This window comes from Buceros rhinoceros, unplaced genomic scaffold (assembly GCF_000710305.1).
Source record: "Buceros rhinoceros silvestris isolate BGI_N320 unplaced genomic scaffold, ASM71030v1 scaffold15652, whole genome shotgun sequence".
In the NCBI taxonomy this organism is placed as follows: Eukaryota; Metazoa; Chordata; class Aves; order Bucerotiformes; family Bucerotidae; genus Buceros; species Buceros rhinoceros.
The window spans coordinates 1-17,840 of NW_010397587.1; the positions used below are offsets into that span (position 1 = coordinate 1).

The following is a 17,840-nucleotide window of genomic DNA, read 5'->3' on the forward strand; positions in this document are numbered from 1 at the left end:
GGGGGGGGCAGGCAGCAAGCAGGCGACGGCTTCAGGGAAGCGCAGCTCTGCTCTAGCGGTTCCTGGAGCGGCTGCTGGAGTCCAGAGGGGGTTGCTCCAATATGGTCTGGGGTGGCAGAGAGAGTGTAAAGACTGACTCTAGGGGGGGCACGGCATGGCTTTTAAAGCAGAAACGGCGTGAAAATCAAACATACCTGTGAAAACTTTTAACCAATGAAAAAAATGGAGATGCAGCTGACGTCACATGGCAGGGAATATAATTGGCTAGTTAAAGCAAATTCTCCTAAAAAGGAGATCTTCTCTAACCTACCAGAAGTCTATACGATTGCCTGTTTGGAGTCGTATTAGTAAAGTTCAAGGAAGTTCTTTCTGTTTGCTGAGTGGTGTGGAGTGCAAACTTAGAGGAGTTTTAAGCTTAAATTTTTAACAGCTGAGTGTTGGAAATAGGCTGGCCTGAGGCTGTAGTGGTTAATTTTATTTTATTTATTTAACCATGAGGACCCCAAGGTATAAACAGTTATATTCATTCTTGACCTGTTATGGCCCAGTTTTAGATGAAACGCAGGATGCTTCCAAGATGGAAGCCACGTTCTTAAAGATTAACTGCTTCCTTGGTTTAAAAACTGCAGAAACCAGTAAAGCTTTGTCTGCAAGAGAATTCTGTTACACTACTAGCAACGCAGATGACTGATGGACGTCAAAGGTTAGGACTTTATTTGAAAGAAAATTCCTTTCTTGTACTCTAGAGCAAATGTAGCTCAAAAACATTGTAATGAACCTCAAGAAAGCAAATGGGAAATTGCAGAGTATTAAACAAAAAGCAGAGTGTCCAGAGGAGAAAACAGGCTGAGGAAACTTGCTTAGAAGGTTCAGAAAAGTTTAGAACATTGATGTTTTAAATCCTGCGGTGGTGTTACAGGACACCATTAAGTCAGGGAATTCTGTGTTTTGTGCTAGCTGACATGACTTTATTTTGTGATTTTGTATCATTTTAGAATAAGAGATGCCTTTGTTTTGTTTTGAAATGCTGTTATGGGATGTATATCTGTCTCCTACAGCCTTGCTGGGGAGCTACCTGCCATGTGTGCTGCGCTGGAAAATATTCTTTGTGGATCTTTGGTAGAAATAAAAAGCACAAGCTGCACTTGCAGTGCTTTGGAAAGAAACAGGATTAATTCCTTGCTTGCCTAGAGTCACTGGGATAAAGCGGTCATAGCCTTCTCTCTGTTAGTACTCTGCCTTCTACAGGAATTGGAAGAAGACATGGTCGCTCAGTAATGCTATAACAGTAATTTTATATTTTGATTTTTCTGTGTTTGCGGCAGGAGCAGACTAAAACTAAATCCATACATGGTTTATATTCCTAGAGGAACACAAACTTTGGGCTTCCACTGTGCAAAAGAATTGTGAACTTGCTTTGGATCCCGCCACTTATTACAAAATGAAGCCACCATTTTTAGTGAAAAGTATCATATATTTTGGTTATGTTGACAAACTACACTGGTTATGCTGGATAAATGCATAGTTCTCAAGACTGCTGTGATCTTTAGTTTTCTGGAGATAGTTGCTATGGGAGGACTTCATTACCTCTTTTAACTAGAAGTTATTTTTGTTTCATCCTTCTGTGTTTCTCCCTCCAGCACCCTCTGGGAAATACCAACAACCATTTTTAAAGGATATGTATATTTGCTAGCATTGTTCTTATTTGTCTTTCTCTGGAGCTTATACTCCAGGCCCTTTCCAGAAGCATTCCTTATAGATGAGGTTAACAGCCTTCACTTTCTCCGCTTTCACAATTCTGTCTTTTGCAGAGAGTTTCCTCACATACTCTTTAATTGTATTTCTCTGGTTTGAAGGACTTCCAGTTTTGGTAGAAGAAAACCTAAATGGGCAAAGATGAAGCTGACTGTGCTTTTTTCCTTTGTTTTAACTACATATGCAAAAGATGTAAGAGTAGGAGGGAAAGGTGACATACTGGGATACGCCTGCATGGTTGGGTGCTTGGAGTCTAATTGCTACATTTCCACGTTAACCAGTGTTAAATAATTTTACCAATCTGTGGGTAACTCTAGGTTTGCTTTATTCAGCAACTCAGAGTTGGGCCATCACCTCAGTGAGTGGCAAAGTATACAGCACACATCTTCAGTATATATAGTTTCCTTCTAACATTACGTAAATAGGTAAAGTTCTTGGTGGTTTTCCACAGATTCTCAGTTCTTCATTCTTCATTGATCAAAAAGTCCATTAAATTCCTTTGACTCAGCAAATTCTCAATTTCTTCGTTTCATTTCCTTTAAAGTTTGCTTCGGTTGTCCAGTCACAGAATGAGAATCACATTTAAAATTCTAACAAAAACTTAAGTTGTCCTGTTATTCTATGTCTATACATATGTCTACTTCAAACAGATAACCTTTTAAAATTGTCTATTCTAAGTTAATCAATGATCTAATCTTCAGTATGGAAAATTTTTCTGTTGATTCAGCTTGACTGGGTTTTAGGCCAGCCTTGGTAAGGACTATACAAGGACAAATGAGCAGCTTTGTTCCATATACACCTGTATCAATAACTGAAACAATATTACGTTCTTTAACCTTGAAATAATAAAGACCCTAAACTTAATTCTTTTATGACCAGTTGCTGCTTATTCTTTAAACTTCTTATTCCCATCCCATAAGAACTGAATTTTCTGTTCGGATTCTTAGAAACACAGAGAATGCTTTTGCTGGAGTAGCGCTAAAGACTTCATCATGCAACAGTAGCACTGCTTTTGGTTCTTCTGCTTAGGAGTTTCACAGTGTGCCATTGTGTCTGTTCAAATACTCTGGAAGTTATCATAATGATTAGTGCTGTGTCACCCACTGGTTTTTTGCTGTAAAGATTGATTGAACCAAGGAAGAGTCAACATTTGACATAATGAGAATCAAGCACAGTTGCTTAGAATGAAAACTACTAGAACCAGGAATAGTTTAAGAGATTAAAATAAATTGTTAAGCAAGAAGAATTTTCTTTACTGATAACTTTCCTGGGTAAGGATTTTCTCTATATGTGAGCACATAAGGAAGCTACATGCTGTAAAGTTCAGGCTTGAAAGTTTTCTTCCAAAAGCTGTTGGTGATTTCATTGCATGTGACAAAAAATGCTTATTAAAATCAAGGTTTTTTCCACTACAAAAGCAGACTATTTCTGTTGCTCTTTCTCCCTGACTGCATGGCCAGTTAATATCTTTCCTCTCTGGTAAACAGATGGGTCACTGAATATAGGCTTGTCTTACTCTCTTAGCAACTACTGAAGTGAGGATAATATATTAAGTACCATTAAAAAGAAAAGGGAGGGGGGAAGGGGAGAAAAAAGTTGTTCGTTGAGAACACTTACATATTAAGTGGCACAAAAAAAGCAACACCACTGCATAGCATTTTTTCACAGCAAGAAGGAACTCAGTCTGCCGGTCTGTGTAATGACAGACTGATGAAATGAATTCCAAACCCACAGAAGAAAATTTTCACTGTTAATACATTTTTTTAATGAGATTTACAAGTTTATGCTATGCAGCCAGTATTTTGGAGAATGTGTTCTGCTTGAAAAAAAGAAATGCAATGCTCATTAATGAGTTGGGTTTTCATGATGGAAATCATTAAGTTATACCAGATGTATTTCTCTCTTATGTAGATACTGAATGGTTTTATAGCTCATTAAAGAAATGTATTTTGCTTTATTTCTATAGTAAATGACTTTTTAGAGCAAGTTTACAAGCACTTCTAAGGCTTTTGTAAAATAAAACAGTCATGCGATGAATTAATATTTTTCAAATGAAATAAGCAGCATGTACCATTGCATGATGACACTGTTTCCACAAACGGTCTTAAAATGCATTTCAGTTTGCGGTTCTGTTGGGATACTTTTATCACCCCAGTCAATCTGGGACCTTTTTCCCTCCCAAAACATGTGACTCATCTGTCATGAGTAAAGTTGCCTTGTTTTAGCTGGCTGAACAAGGTCAGACTGTTGTTGCCCTCTTCTGTTTGTTGCTACAGCCACTCTTTCTTGTATTGCCTTTACTGGAGCGAGAGGCACTCGTTGAATCGGTTGTGTCAGTACCTTTACGGGCAACCAGAACATTTTGCAAGATTTTCAGCTCTTACTAAAGCTTTCAGCCCGTCTCTTGTCAAGTGACTCATCATTTTAAATAACCTGCTAATAATCTAGTTTAGAATTGTTAAGCCCTTCCAACTTTCTATTATGCAGAATTGGTAGGTTTGGGCTCTAATAAGAGGTAAAGGTAGGTGCCTGATGTTGGATAAAAATGGCAGGTAAGCAGCTTTGCATATGTGTAACTTCTACATAGTCCAGTTTCTGGGTGTGATGTCTCCTTTCTGGGTATAATGTCCCCTACATTCACATGTTCAAGATGCTAACAAAGGAGGCTTCCTTCACTGGATCTGCAATTTTCTGTCCCCTTTCACCAAAGCTCAGTATTCCCTTTCCTTTTTTTCAAGTGTTCCAACTCTAGGTGCTCCAAATCCTCATTTAAAATCCTGCAGCTTTTACTCCTAGGTTATCCTCAGCCTACAGTTGTATTACACAATATCGTAAGATACCTTGACCTATGAGAGATCCTATGATAGTAAACTCTGCCACTAGGTTTAACTTGCTTGTGTGCTGCAGTTCAGCTTCTAGATTGACAAAGGGACTGTGAACACTGGACTGTACTGGATTATCAATATACTCTTCATCAATGGTATATTATTATTATTATTAATGGTAAATAATTTCAAAATTACTTTCAGTAACAACGGATATCTTTGACATGTTTAGGTAAGCACTTATACCTGTTTTTTGTTTAAAACAGTAGTTTTTATCTGAAAGTGGGTTTTGCTTAGAACTTAAGCTTTATTTCTTTCCCTTTTTCTAAAATGTGGTGCAAAGCTTGAGTTAAAGATCTTCCTAGAACTGTGTTGTCCTATGATATTGTTTATTCTGTTGTGAATTGCTGGAATTCCAGAGACAAGGTACAATTTATCACAGCACATATTTGGTCTTCATCTTTATTCTGGTCTGTCAGTATTGCAAATTGTGGGTTACTGCCATGTCTTTATATCCTGGAGCTACATACATAATTTATATCCTTTCGCGTCTAGCTAAGCATTACAGGTTTTTGTCACAACTGTTCCACCCCAAATTTCTCTTCTGAACTACCTTCTTCCTACTGTGGTATCCCTAAGGCCAGCTAGCCTCTTGCCTTTCGAGGCAGAGTGCACATGAGCAGTGATCTCATGTGATGGCTTATGACACCCAGCAAGTCACTAAACTAGCTTGGTAAGCTCAAAATTTCTTTTGTCCTTCTCAACTCTACCCATTCTTCAAATGGATCTGTTTTCTAAAAGGGATTTTCTAATTCTAGAAGTCAAAATATGCTCTGCAGCCTAGGTATTTGTCTCCCTTCCTTTGGTGATGTTGGCTCTTGTTGATTGTCCTTGCCTCCCATTCTTCTTTGGTTACTACCTGTCATACTTTTTTCTCCTGCATAACCACTTCTTAGCAAGGTGCCTTGTGCTTTTGGTCATTTGGCATCATCCTCTCCCCCTCTACACCATGAATTTAAAATGTAAAACATGCATTGCTGTTAGTTGGTTGGTTTTTTTTCTTGGATGGCGTCTGGCTTGTGTTGCTGAATACTCTTCCAGCACTTGTAGTGTAGCATGTATCCATAGGGGTACGGGCTAACAAGATTGGAAAAAAAAGAAAACCCCACAAAAAAATATGTGGAACTGATGGTTAGAAACTCTGGTTTTGATCCAAACAATTCTCTGTTACTTCTACATCAGGGAAAAATGTACCTGCCCTTCTCAGCAACAAATCAAATGTACTGTAATGATTTATTTTGTATTAATTACTTAGAGCATGCTTTCCTTTATTGAGTGCTGTGTAACAATAATTGCATCACCAGCACCCTACTAAGAGAACTTTTGCAACCGAAGTGCATTTACTTTGACTGAAAGTCATCTAGCCTTTGAAAAGCAAAAAGCTTCCTCTCCCTTTTTTTGTCTGTTTCCCCCTCATCCTCCACCAAGCTTCATAATTTATGATGATTTTAAAGACAGTCTATCAGTCTATCATGTCTCATTTGACTTCTGACAAAAACGGTGCCTTCATCTTTGCATGATAGTGTGTAATTTATTCATAGACAACACTTGAATTTTGATCACAAGAATACTGTGATAAATCTTTTCCAAGAGTTTTATATCAAAATAGGAGGCCAGTTGTTTTGGTTTCAGTGTGTGCGATGTCAGCCACCCTTTTTTCTTCTCTGGTTTCTGCATTGTATCAACTTTCTTCTGCTTGCTCCTCTGCCTGCAGAAACTGTAAGGTTGTTATGTAGGAGTAGAATACTCTGAGACTGGTTTCGTTTATTTGCCTCTTTCCCAATGAAGGAAGCTACCCGTAACTTTTTTCTGCAAGGCCCCTCTGAGCAGTAGACAGCAGGACCTGTTGGGGGTGTCTTAGGGTTTTCTTTTCAGCTTTCTGACTGGGTCTTGCTTAGTCTCAGACTGAAGACCCAGAAAAGACAGCATGTTCATTTATTGATAGACTAGCCGACTGGTTCGCAGAAATCATCTGTTGTGGAAAAGGAGATAAGCTACCAGCCTACTCGATTCTTGTTGTCAGAGGGCTGAGGAATGTCTGTGGTGTGGAGTTGTGCTCAATGTCTTGCAGACTTACCAAGGACTGCGGATTTAAATGTAAGCAATTTACTGAAATAATCGGTATCATCTCCTGTGACTACATCCTGAGGCCGTGTATTTGTCCACTTTGGCTTTGCTTATTCAGTGACAGCTAACATGAACGAGATTTCCATGGTTGCTGTGTTGTTTGGGATTTAGACATGAAACCCTGAAGTCTATGGGAAATAGTGGACCAAAGCTTGGCTCTTTTTCAGTCAACAGGTTCGCTGAACATTTTTAGATTTGCAAAACCTATTTAAACCAGCTGTTTAGGACTTAACACAGCAAAATGGATGCAGAGCTGCAGAACCACTCACCACACGGTACTCAGTACACCTTGTTTTTTGCTAGTGAATAGTAAGAGAAGACATCCTGGTGCTAACATGAAAGGTAGTGGTAAGTGAACCAGGAACAAAACACTGTTCTTATTCTTTCTACATGAAATGGTCCCCAGATTCCTTATTGCAGCTTCCAGTTGGGAAATATGATCGTTTATTATTAATTAGACATGAATAAGAAAAGAAATAAAGTGTAACTTTTCTTTCCCTCTGCAGAGTTGACCCCTGAGGAGAGAGCCATGAGGATTGCCAAAGCTATGCGTAAGCAGTCATCAGAGGTAAAAGAGAAATGGGAGAACCTAAATGCCAGTGCCAGTATCTGGCAGAAGCAAGTGGACAAAGCATTAGAAAAACTGAAGGACCTGCAGTGTGCCATGGATGACCTCGATGCTGACTTGAAGGAGGCTGAAAATGTGAGGAATGGCTGGAAACCTGTGGGGGACTTGCTCATAGATTCATTACCAGATCACATCGAGAAAACTACAGTAAGTGTGGAACTCCTAGGAAATATTTGGCTTTTGTGCAGTTTGGACCCCTCAATTCTACTACCCCTAGTCATGCTAGATACATGTACACTGCATAGTCAAATTCTCATGTACAGTGTAAAGTGCTCTTGGAGACTAGATTTGAGGTCTCAAAGTGCAGCTGTGTGCCTCATTCACTGTGTCAGCTGTGATCGCGTAAGCAGATGTGATCAGCAAGCTACAGGTACGTATTCATTAAATGACAAAAAACTTGTAGGATTTAAATACTTTCCCCCTAGAAATACTGTCTAATCCATAGTTAGGCCACGGGTACATTTAGAGCCTTGCCTAGGCACTGGAGTATGAGCGAGCTGAGTCGGTAATCGTCTTGGCAGTTGACAGTAGGCTCCCCTCCTTTTTAGGAGTGGTGAGCTGTCAGATCTTTTTGGCCAACATGTATAGCTTTCTTAGAAAAACATTTAGTTTCAGTCATACAGAAATATATACAGTTTCAATTTCTGTTCCTTAATGTTCACAAACTTCACATGCCTGTTGTCTATTTTAGCTTGTACGAGTGAAAATTTGGCAGGGCTCAGCACGCCAAGGCATGGCTGCTTAGCTGCTGCATGGTTAGGGTAGGGACCCTCTGTGTATACACAGCTATACACAGCCTGTGGACTCATGAAATTAACAGAGATGTGTTACTTCACTTATATCAATGGAAACATCCTCATTCTCCAAACTTCGTTGTTACTGTCAGGTTTAATGGAAACAAAATCTTTAAAACAAAGGCAGTGAAAGCTGATTTATATTCAGACTGCTGTTGATTTCAGAAGAATAATGCACCTCCTCCTCCTGCTCTTTTATTTTAACATAGATACTAAAGCAAGCAATAAGATACTGATGCTGAATAGCTCTTTGTTCTAATTTTAAGAAGCAATTTGTCGAATCTTGATGGCTTTTTCTGTAAAACGTAAAGGAAATTCTTTTAGACTTTTACTGCTGTGAAAAAACTGAGACATGCTGAAGTAATAGGGGCCTGCTGGCTGTCCAGAAGCCAAACATTTCTGTCTTGCCGGTAGGTTCCTTCTGTTCCTGGGTCTGACAAAAGAGATTTTGAAGGGAGGTAAATAATTGAATTGTCCGAAGAAAATCTTTTTTTCCAGGTTTTTTTGGCTTGTTTCATGGTGTTCAATCAAGCTGTTTATAGGATTGAATAATTAACTGCTGACAGCAGGAAAGACATTTGGTGCATCTTTTCAGTTGTAACTAAAACTTGCGTCAATTTTGTCTGAATATTGTATTTAGTTCTGTTTAATTCAAACATTTTTCTTTTTAATCATTGTAATGGTTTTATTCTACAGTGCTAATCAGGTGAAACAATGTACTCCTTTTCCTCAGAAGATACATTCCTTCATGCTTTGCTAATTCAATAATAGTGTTTAAATTGAGTTGTCACCTGCTTAATGTTGGAAAACTGTAGTTACTGACCACATTTTTTTTTTCTGAAGAACATTTGACAGGCTGGATACTGGTAAAGCTCCTATTAGAGCATTGTGTATTTCTTTTTTGAAAGAAAAGCTCTAAAGCCATATGGCACCATTAAAAAACTCGTTGAAATTGTTTTAAGGTCACAGTTCGGATATGGACATTTGAGTAAATTTCATATGTGTTTCTCTAAAGATGGATATGAATAAGTTAAGAATATTGAAGTGACTGAAGTTTCTTGGCCAGAGAAGAAACTGGGCTGTGTACAGTTGTTTAGCATAACCTGCCACACTGGGCAAGTGAGCATCATGTTGAGTTTACGGTGGCTTTTGTGCTGCTCAGATGTCTTCAACATAAATGTATGTTTCTTACTCTTTTAGACTTTTAGAGAAGAAATTGCTCCCATCAACTTGAAAGTTAAAACAGTGAATGATTTGTCCAGTCAGCTGTCTCCACTTGACCTTTATCCATCATTAAAGATGTCTCGTCAACTGGATGACCTTAATATGCGATGGAAACTTTTACAGGTGTTCTTCTGAATGTGTACAGTAGGTGGGGGGGAGGGGTGCTTTTCACTTTCTTATGTGCTCTTAAAAGATGCATTATTTCCATTCGTTCATTATTTCTACCTTTAAGGTGTTACCTTAGTGGTAGCAAAGCAGCAATGGCAGCTGTCTTTCCTTTTGTAGCTTGTCCTATCGAGCTGTTTCCTGACTTGGGAGACTACATAAATTTCTGGAGGCTGGTGGGAACTATTGCTGCATGGTTTTTTATATGTCTTATAGCAGTATTTTTACTGCATAAAGCATTGTTACTGAAAATTGGTGTACATATTTCTGTTGTGTTTTCCAGCTCCTGTGAAAACTGTTTTAGTTTGGTTTTGAATGCTCAGTTTCTGCGTGGAATTTCACTTAAAGTGACTTAAGTATTAGTAGAGCTGTAACAAGATGTGAGCAATAGCACTTCTGGCATTAAAAACCAGGAGAGGGTATGCTCTGAGAGAGATTCATATTGCTTAGTTATGATTAGTGTGCTTCAGTGATCTGAAAAAGGTAAATCAATGTGCCTGATTACAGCTCAAACTTATGCAGTTTTGCAGTGGATACATTAGAGTTCACTTATTTTTGCACTCTCACACTCTTCTTTTGATAGTAAATACTTATTGCAAGTCAGCAGCTCTTTATTTCTTTACCTGGTTTCTAACAGAGATATTAAGTGTCTGAAAGAATTGGGGGGAAGGATGGAAGATCTGTTGCCTCTCTAGCTTGAGTGGGACTGAATTTCCAAAACCTCCTCATGAGCTGCTGGGCTAGTAGTTTTGAATCAGTTGCTTCTGAGAGGCAAAACTATTTGTATTAGTCCTACCCTTTCTTAATGTAATTTGATATTGGGTGTTTTTCCTTTTGTGTCCTCTCAGCTTGAGTTAACTAGGCAGACAGACTTCTGCTGAGAGTGCTAGTGCAGTTTCAATTAATAAACCAGGGGAGAGTCATGTCAGCCAGTGAAGTGGAATCTTCCAAAATGGCTCTGTGCTGGAAAGGCAGCTGTGAGATCAATGCAATCAAACTGAGACCTGCTGACTATGGAAATTGGGACAGTGGAAGGGTTGGGAGGAGGTCAGAAACTTCAGTGGCCAGCTATAGTCACCATGAAACGGCTATTGTTTGTAATTGATCTGCTGCACTTGCAGGAGAACACTTGAAGATATGAACATGACTTTCATCAAGCAAATGAAAGAAAAAAAATAGCTTTGAATAGCTGGATGTGAGATAAGTGCGTTGTGGCCCTGGTGTTACAAAATAAATGCAATATAAAATTTGTGTATGTGTGTTTACGTGTAGGTGTCTGTAGAGGATCGCCTTAAACAGTTACAGGAGGCACACCGAGATTTTGGACCTGCATCACAGCACTTTCTTTCCAGTAAGTTCCTTGAATTAAGATGCATGTGAGATACGATGGCTTCCTCCGACACTGGCTGCTCTTTGTTCCACACTTCTGTGTGGCTTGAGCAACAGAGAGTTCCTCTTCTATATCATAATCTACCCCCCTGTTTTTTTAGGGATGGTTCATCTTCATAACTCCACTGACACTCTCACTGGTGTGAGAATCCCTTGGGGATGACTGCAATATCTTGCTGAGTTATGGTTGCACCCCTCATTGCTTTATTCTTTGTCCTCTGTTTGTTGCAAGTTCTGACCTTTGGCTGTTCCAGAATCTTTATGTGCTCGTAATCACTCCTCCTCATCACCTGCTACCTGTTTCCTCAGTTTCCTCACTCTTCCACACTTGCTGGAATGACACAAAGGAAGATGTACTTGGATTTTTTTTTTTAATTATTAAAGGCTTTGTGTCATACATTTCTGGAATTTCAAATAAAGGGATGAGAAAAGCAAACCTGCGTCACTTACTGTTGACATCCATCCTTGCATCTTTTTCTATTTAGTGAAAGTTTTAGAGATATGTCTACAATCTCCCATAGGCTAAAAAGGCAAAATGCTTTTGCTCCTTTGTTCTCATTTGCCTTACTTGTTACAGATAGGTAAGTTGTGATATCAAGATCCATGATGATTTTCTGACTTTCTAGCCTATCAGCCATCGTCAGAGCTCATGATACAAAGTATTAACTCAATCATCGGTCTGTTTTTTAACTGACGGCTTTAAAAAATGGAGCTAAAATTGTTGGAGGAGTTGAGAAGTGAACATAAACATGAGCAGCTCTGTCCCACAAGTTCTCTACTGCTGCATGTCCCTGTATAGCTAAACAGCTAATATAATTTGAAAGAATTACTTTTTTATTTCTTGAGTTACATGATAACTGTGGTGTTTTATGTTGACAACTAGTTTGTCAGTAAGCATCATTATAAGCAAGATGCAGTGTATTTAAAATATTACAGTTTTTATTCAAAATAATGATTCCTGGAGCCACTTTGTTCTGTGTTTAAGTTGACAGAACAAACAAGTAACTTCAAAAGTATTTGACTTCTTGGTTTTTTAGCTCAATGAAAAGTCGTTTATAATCTTGCCATAGTGGTTTTGTTTCTCTTCCAATCTCAAATCTGTAACCTTGACCTGGACAGTACACCTATGTAATAATTTGCTGAAAATAGTATAGATTGAGTGATACCTTTGGTGCTGTTGAAAAATGCCAGATTAACTGTTTGGTAGATTAGTCAGTCTAGTTGGTGTAATGTGAAAGCATACTAGGAAGCAATGTAAAGAAGCTGGTTTGGATGTTCCTGACTTCAGTCCTGTGCCACTGTTAAGGCTGTTCATCTCTCCTCACCTGAACCAATGCAAATGTTCTGGTGATTGATCTGGAGGGGTAGGGGTGGAGGAAATCAGTGGGAAAAGTCCACTGTAGAATAAGGAAGCTTGCCAGGCAATGTTGGCTAGTTTCGCTTGCCTTGACCTGGATAATTTCTTTGATTTGGCTTATAGCATGACACATCAAATAACTGCATTCACAAGACTGAGTGGTGAACTAGCTTGTTTGCTGGATAAAACCTTCATAGAATTATGTCCAAAGAGACTATGCATTGCCTTATCAGCATGCCTTAGCCTTGCTAGGGCATCTTCTCCACCCTTAAGGGGACATTCAGTTTACATTACCTACAAAACTCAAGGAGGGAAGTTTTCCGGGAAGCATGTTGGTAGATCTGCAAAGAGCTGTAGCCAAGTATCACAGTCCTGCAAAACCGAATAATATGCAGATATTTATTTAAATTATTTGTTTAAAAAAAAAAAAAGAACCAACCTCCTTCCCCACACAAACTATAGCAAAAACTTCCTAGGGAGAAAAAGTCTCTTTTAAGACAGAGTTACAGAACTTAATACCTACAACTTCGTATAAAGTCTGTTAAAAGAAAGTGAGGGACAGTAACTTCAAAAGGAAAGTAATAAAAAAATCATTAAATCTGGAACAATGAAGGGTTTATCCTGACAGGTTGAAATAGTGCATATTCTAAATCAAATTTTTCAAACCTTTTTAGAAGCCATAAATTACTTCTAACTGTGAGGAATAAGTAGAGCAATAGTCTTAATAAAATAATCTGAAACTCCTAAACCTGAGGTTATGATATGTATGTCTCATGCAAATATTTATCTCCAAGGTTGCACTTCTGAGTTAGAAGAGAGGTTTTTAACTGTTCTCTTTTGACAGCAGCTATTTTTAATTTACCTCACCTACCTTCCTCCAAATCCTAACAAGAGACCATAGCTTGCCATCGTAGCATTGTCAGCTGACTAGGTCCAGTTCTCATTTAATCAGTAATTTGTGCTAGCAAAACACGTATTTCTACCTGTTCATTGGAGTCATAGAATAGTTGAGGTTTGAAGGGACCTCAGAAGATCACCTGGTCCAACCTTTCATGGGAAAGGGGAGTCTAGAAAAGAGACACAAGGCACCATTTAATACTACTGTTGGGAGTTCTTGGAACACCAATTTTACATGGATTTATCCAGACCATCACTAAGAAAGTGCTTCAGAATATTTTTGATGATTAGGAAACAAATAGGACATTGGCCTTTCCTAAAATGTCCTGCAGTAGGAGGCTGAGGTAAAGCAGTACGCTTTATCAAGTGTACTACACTACAATCTATGATCCCTCTCTTTGCTGAGCTATTTTTTCCCTCCCATCAGAGGTAGGCAGAATTTGATTGCTTTTTTAGCACTTTTGAGATAGAACCTTAACTCCTTGAAAGTTAGTTACCTATCAGGTTTTACACAGATAATACAAATAAAGATGAAGAATTGTTTTAATCCATTTTTCTTTGCAAAAAGATTAATTTGCTGTCTCCTGCCTTAAGAAACAATAACTTGGTTTTCTTCCCGAAATTCATCTATTTTCTAAGGCCCACAATCCATTCCTCTCTGTTGTGTTTCTCATATGTCTTATTAGAAGAATCCATGAACATCCACGGAGTACTGACTCCACATGTTGCCTAACAAATAGCCTAGGTCTTTGTGGCCTGCTCAAAGCAGGTCTGGGTGGTGTCCAGCCTTATGAATACCTGCAAGTGAGTGCCAGGATCAATAACTACTCTGTTCAGTTTTCACTGAGAAAATGTTTTTAAGAAAAGAATGGGAATTTCATTTTGCAGAGTTTCATGCAGTAGAGAACTGGCAATGTTTTTAGAAAGATTCTTCCTAATCAGATTATGACTCGATCTGTAATAATTAACAATTTAATTTATTATGTTGTTTAGTCCACATATGAGTCAGCACAGAATATCTTATAGTCTGTCATAGCATGTAAATCATACTAAAGCAAACTGTGATCAGATTTTTCTTCTTAGTTAACTGACGTAATTAACATGGCAGTACTGGATCCACCACAGGTGCCAAATTGCAATTGAACTATGAATGCAAAAGGATTATTTTTTAGTTAACCACGTCTATTCGAGCATCTAGCCTTTACTGTGTATTTTCTTTACCTACCTCTTTATTGCAAATGTTATTTTCTTCTTTAAATATTGGTATGGAATTTTCTTTATTTTTTCCAATGAATAATATGGTTTACTTAGTTCCCGTATTTTCCCAAATACACTTCACAGTTAATTTGTCTTTCAGTACATTAGTGTTTCTTAAATTTATAAGCTATGAAATTTTTATGCCTTTTCTGGTGGTCATAAAGTGTTAATCAACATTAAATTTGAGTTGCACATAGGAGCTAAGTGTTGTAACTAATAAAATAAGGTTGATATTTCTCATTTTTGTTCTTTTGCAGGGCATTAGTTATAGTAGTAGAAGCATTTCTTTTCAAAACCTAACTGATGATAATTCTATGGAAGCAGGAGAACCAGTATCTCTATTTTCCCTGGGTGGTTAGCTTGCTTGCTCAGAATTTATGATCCTTCTTTGAAGCAGAATCACCACATTTGTTTTGTTTCCAGCTTGGTGTCAAATAGACGCCTAGCATTGTCATGATAGATTGCCGTTGTTTTCTCCAGCTGATTTTCTAATTACTAAAAATTGTCTGGAAAATTTGCATGGTTCCCATTTAATTTATTCTAAGTGTTTTAATGGTAAAATAAATAAATAAAGATAGATTTTTATTATTACTATTATTATTTGACAGGTGTTTTCTAATAATTACCTTCTCTTTATTTCCTCAGCCTCAGTACAGTTTCCATGGCAGAGATCTGTTTCACATAATAAAGTGCCCTATTATATCAAGTAAGTTTGCCTTGATTCTTTTTACCTTAAGCACAACAGAGCGTCTTATCACCATAACTTGGCAGGAAAACCTAAGTCTAAGTAATAACTAAAAAAGTTACCGAAAGTTTCTCCGGATAGTATTATGCTGCATATACTACTACTACTACTGAAAATATATTATATATTTCCATGTTTCTTGCTTTGCATACTGTATAATTTAGAAATATGTAAAAAGAAATCAATTGCAAACCCTAACTAAAAACGCTGCTCAAACAGGTAGGAAACAGCAGGAACGCTCCAGTGTAATACAGTATCAGTATTCAAACTAGGCTTGTTCTTACGTGTGTAGCTCATCCAGAGTAGGAACTGTAAAGGGAAAAAGGCTGAATACATCATGTATTTTAAAATGCAAGGTTTATAACCTATAGCAGAACAGTGGTGACTAATACCTATGGAGCCCATTCATCGTTTTGTGCAAACTACCTTCAGAAGTTTGTTGAAATGTGTTGACTGTCCTTATGTCATTTTCTTTACATTATAGAAGTTTTTATGGTGCTTGATATTATGGTAAATTTGTCAATATTTATGTTAAAATTAAAATTGTACAAATACCTTGGTTACCAAGAGGAATGGTTGATATACTTATTTTGAAAATAATAAGAAATACTTAGTTATGTAGATACAGAGATTTTGATGCGTTCTATTCGGAGGAAACCTTACCTTGGATTTTCTCATTCCATCAGTATTTATGTACTGTTTGCCAATACTTTAAAGGCCAAAAATTGCAGCTTTTGAGAGAAGGATGGCTTTCTGCCAGACAGATAAATGACATTTTAAGAAGGTACAGTGTATAGTAAGGCAGACCCAATGCAGTTCATTTCAGACTGAAGGAAATCTTTGTTAAAATGTTACCAGTTTGAGTCTGGAAAACAGGTAGGGTGCTTAGGTCTGTAGGATGACCATGAATTGGATATGCAAATGATTCTTTCTGAAAGAACATCAGCGAGGACTTTGTACTATTGCCTATTGCTCTGTCATAAATCTGAGAGCCGCATTTTGTGCTTCAAACGATTTGAGTGCTTGAGAGCTTTGAATTCAGGTAATGGTAAATCTGTGTCGATCAAATCTGTTGTCATCATTCTTGAGGTGTGACAGTTGTTTTTAAACTGTGATCTGAAGATTAATTTTTTTTTAAAGGTTGTGAATGAGTAACTCAGGATCCTTGAATTCTGTGTAAAAGCATTCGTGCTTCTGCTGAGAAGTTTGGCAGGAGGCAACAGAATGCTGTGAAGTGCTGGAGGACAATGTCCTCCCTCAGCCCCCTCTTTAGTGGAAGAGGAGAGGGCAGAGGTTGGATGTGGAAGCATACACACTACCCAGACACAGGCTGCAGTGAAACTAAAATTATCACACCTACAGCAGTAATTCAAAGAAAACACTGAATTATCAAACTACAGAGGAAGCAAACAGTCGTCTTGTTGTGGATATGTCCTCAGTGACGTTGAAAGATGGCAATTCAGATTCCTGCTCTGTCTGATCAGAGCTGATAGCTGAAGTTGGGAAGGTTTACCAGATGCAAGTTGGCCTGCAGAGCTCGCAGATACATTCAGAGCTGGAGGATAAGGATAGGATGGATAGTTCTACCACCATGACAGATGGAACGGACTGAGATTAAAGCTGTTCTGAGCAAAGCAAAGATTTTTTAATACAAGTATTTCACGTGCATATCTTTTCTCATGCTTCATAATATTTTTTTTGAGGTTTTGGGCATCTCCTTTGCCTCCCTTTAGCCAGAATTCAGTTTTCGAGAAATCTTTTTAACGTTACTAGTTCAGAAGGAAGTAAGTCTTTCCAGTGTGGCACTAGGTGCAATCCTGCAATCACACAACTTTGTGGCAAAGTATCCACTGATACTGTGGGCTTGCTCTGATAGCAGTATGTTGGCTGCTGTGATAGCAGTGAATGAAGTCAGGCGGGGCTGAGAAACAAACCTCAGCATCCCTCAGAAGTTGTTCTAATGGACTTGAACATGAAGTTTGATAACATGAAGTGTAGGGCAAGTTCTCTGAGGCTCGAGGTCTTTATAGAACCAGAGATCCCTGGTTTATTTTGAGGATTAAGTCAACAGAAGTTAATGAAGTCAACAGAATTAACTACTGCATTCCAAAGAAGACTTTTCTAGTAATCTTTCCCAACTTTCAACGTGATACATGCTGCTGAAGGAATGTCTTGATTCTTGTGTCTTGAAAGAGAAGAATGATGTTACATGTAACCAGTAGGATTTATTTATTTTAAAAAGCTTGAGGGGGAATACTGAATTTCAGTAGCTCCAGGGTCTGACAAGCAGACTGACCGTGGCAGTTTCATTCATTTCTTATTGCTTCCTGATCTAAACTTCAATGTTGGCAGCAGCAGCTGGAGAAAAGGCAGAGTTGTGGAAAATAAAGCTCAAAAGAGCTGATTCTGAATTTCATTTGTTTTGGTATGATCAGGCTGGAGGGTACTCTTAGCTTTCAATATTCTTTTAAGTCTTTGTCTATTCCCTAATTTCAAGTATGGTTTAAAGAAGAGAGGAAAACAATGCTGACACAAAACCTTATTTGATTGGAGTGATTACATGAGCTTTTGTAATACAATTCAATAGAACAGTCAACAGGAGTTAGTAGTGTTTGTT

The 17,840-nt window shown here is 38.1% G+C and overlaps 1 protein-coding gene across 1 annotated transcript in view; it reads left to right on the plus strand.

The window, feature by feature from the left end:
• Positions 1 to 7,273: 7,273 nt before the first annotated feature.
• The window catches only part of LOC104502350 (utrophin-like), a gene marked incomplete at both ends in the record, with an annotated part of 74,270 nt that continues 63,703 nt past the window's right edge, over positions 7,274 to 17,840 (plus strand). Inside the window, 4 exons of the mRNA XM_010146314.1 lie at positions 7,274 to 7,542; positions 9,390 to 9,536; positions 10,851 to 10,929; positions 15,124 to 15,184. Of these exons, the coding sequence (XP_010144616.1) occupies positions 7,274 to 7,542; positions 9,390 to 9,536; positions 10,851 to 10,929; positions 15,124 to 15,184 (556 nt within the window). The remainder of the gene's footprint in view (positions 7,543 to 9,389; positions 9,537 to 10,850; positions 10,930 to 15,123; positions 15,185 to 17,840) is intronic.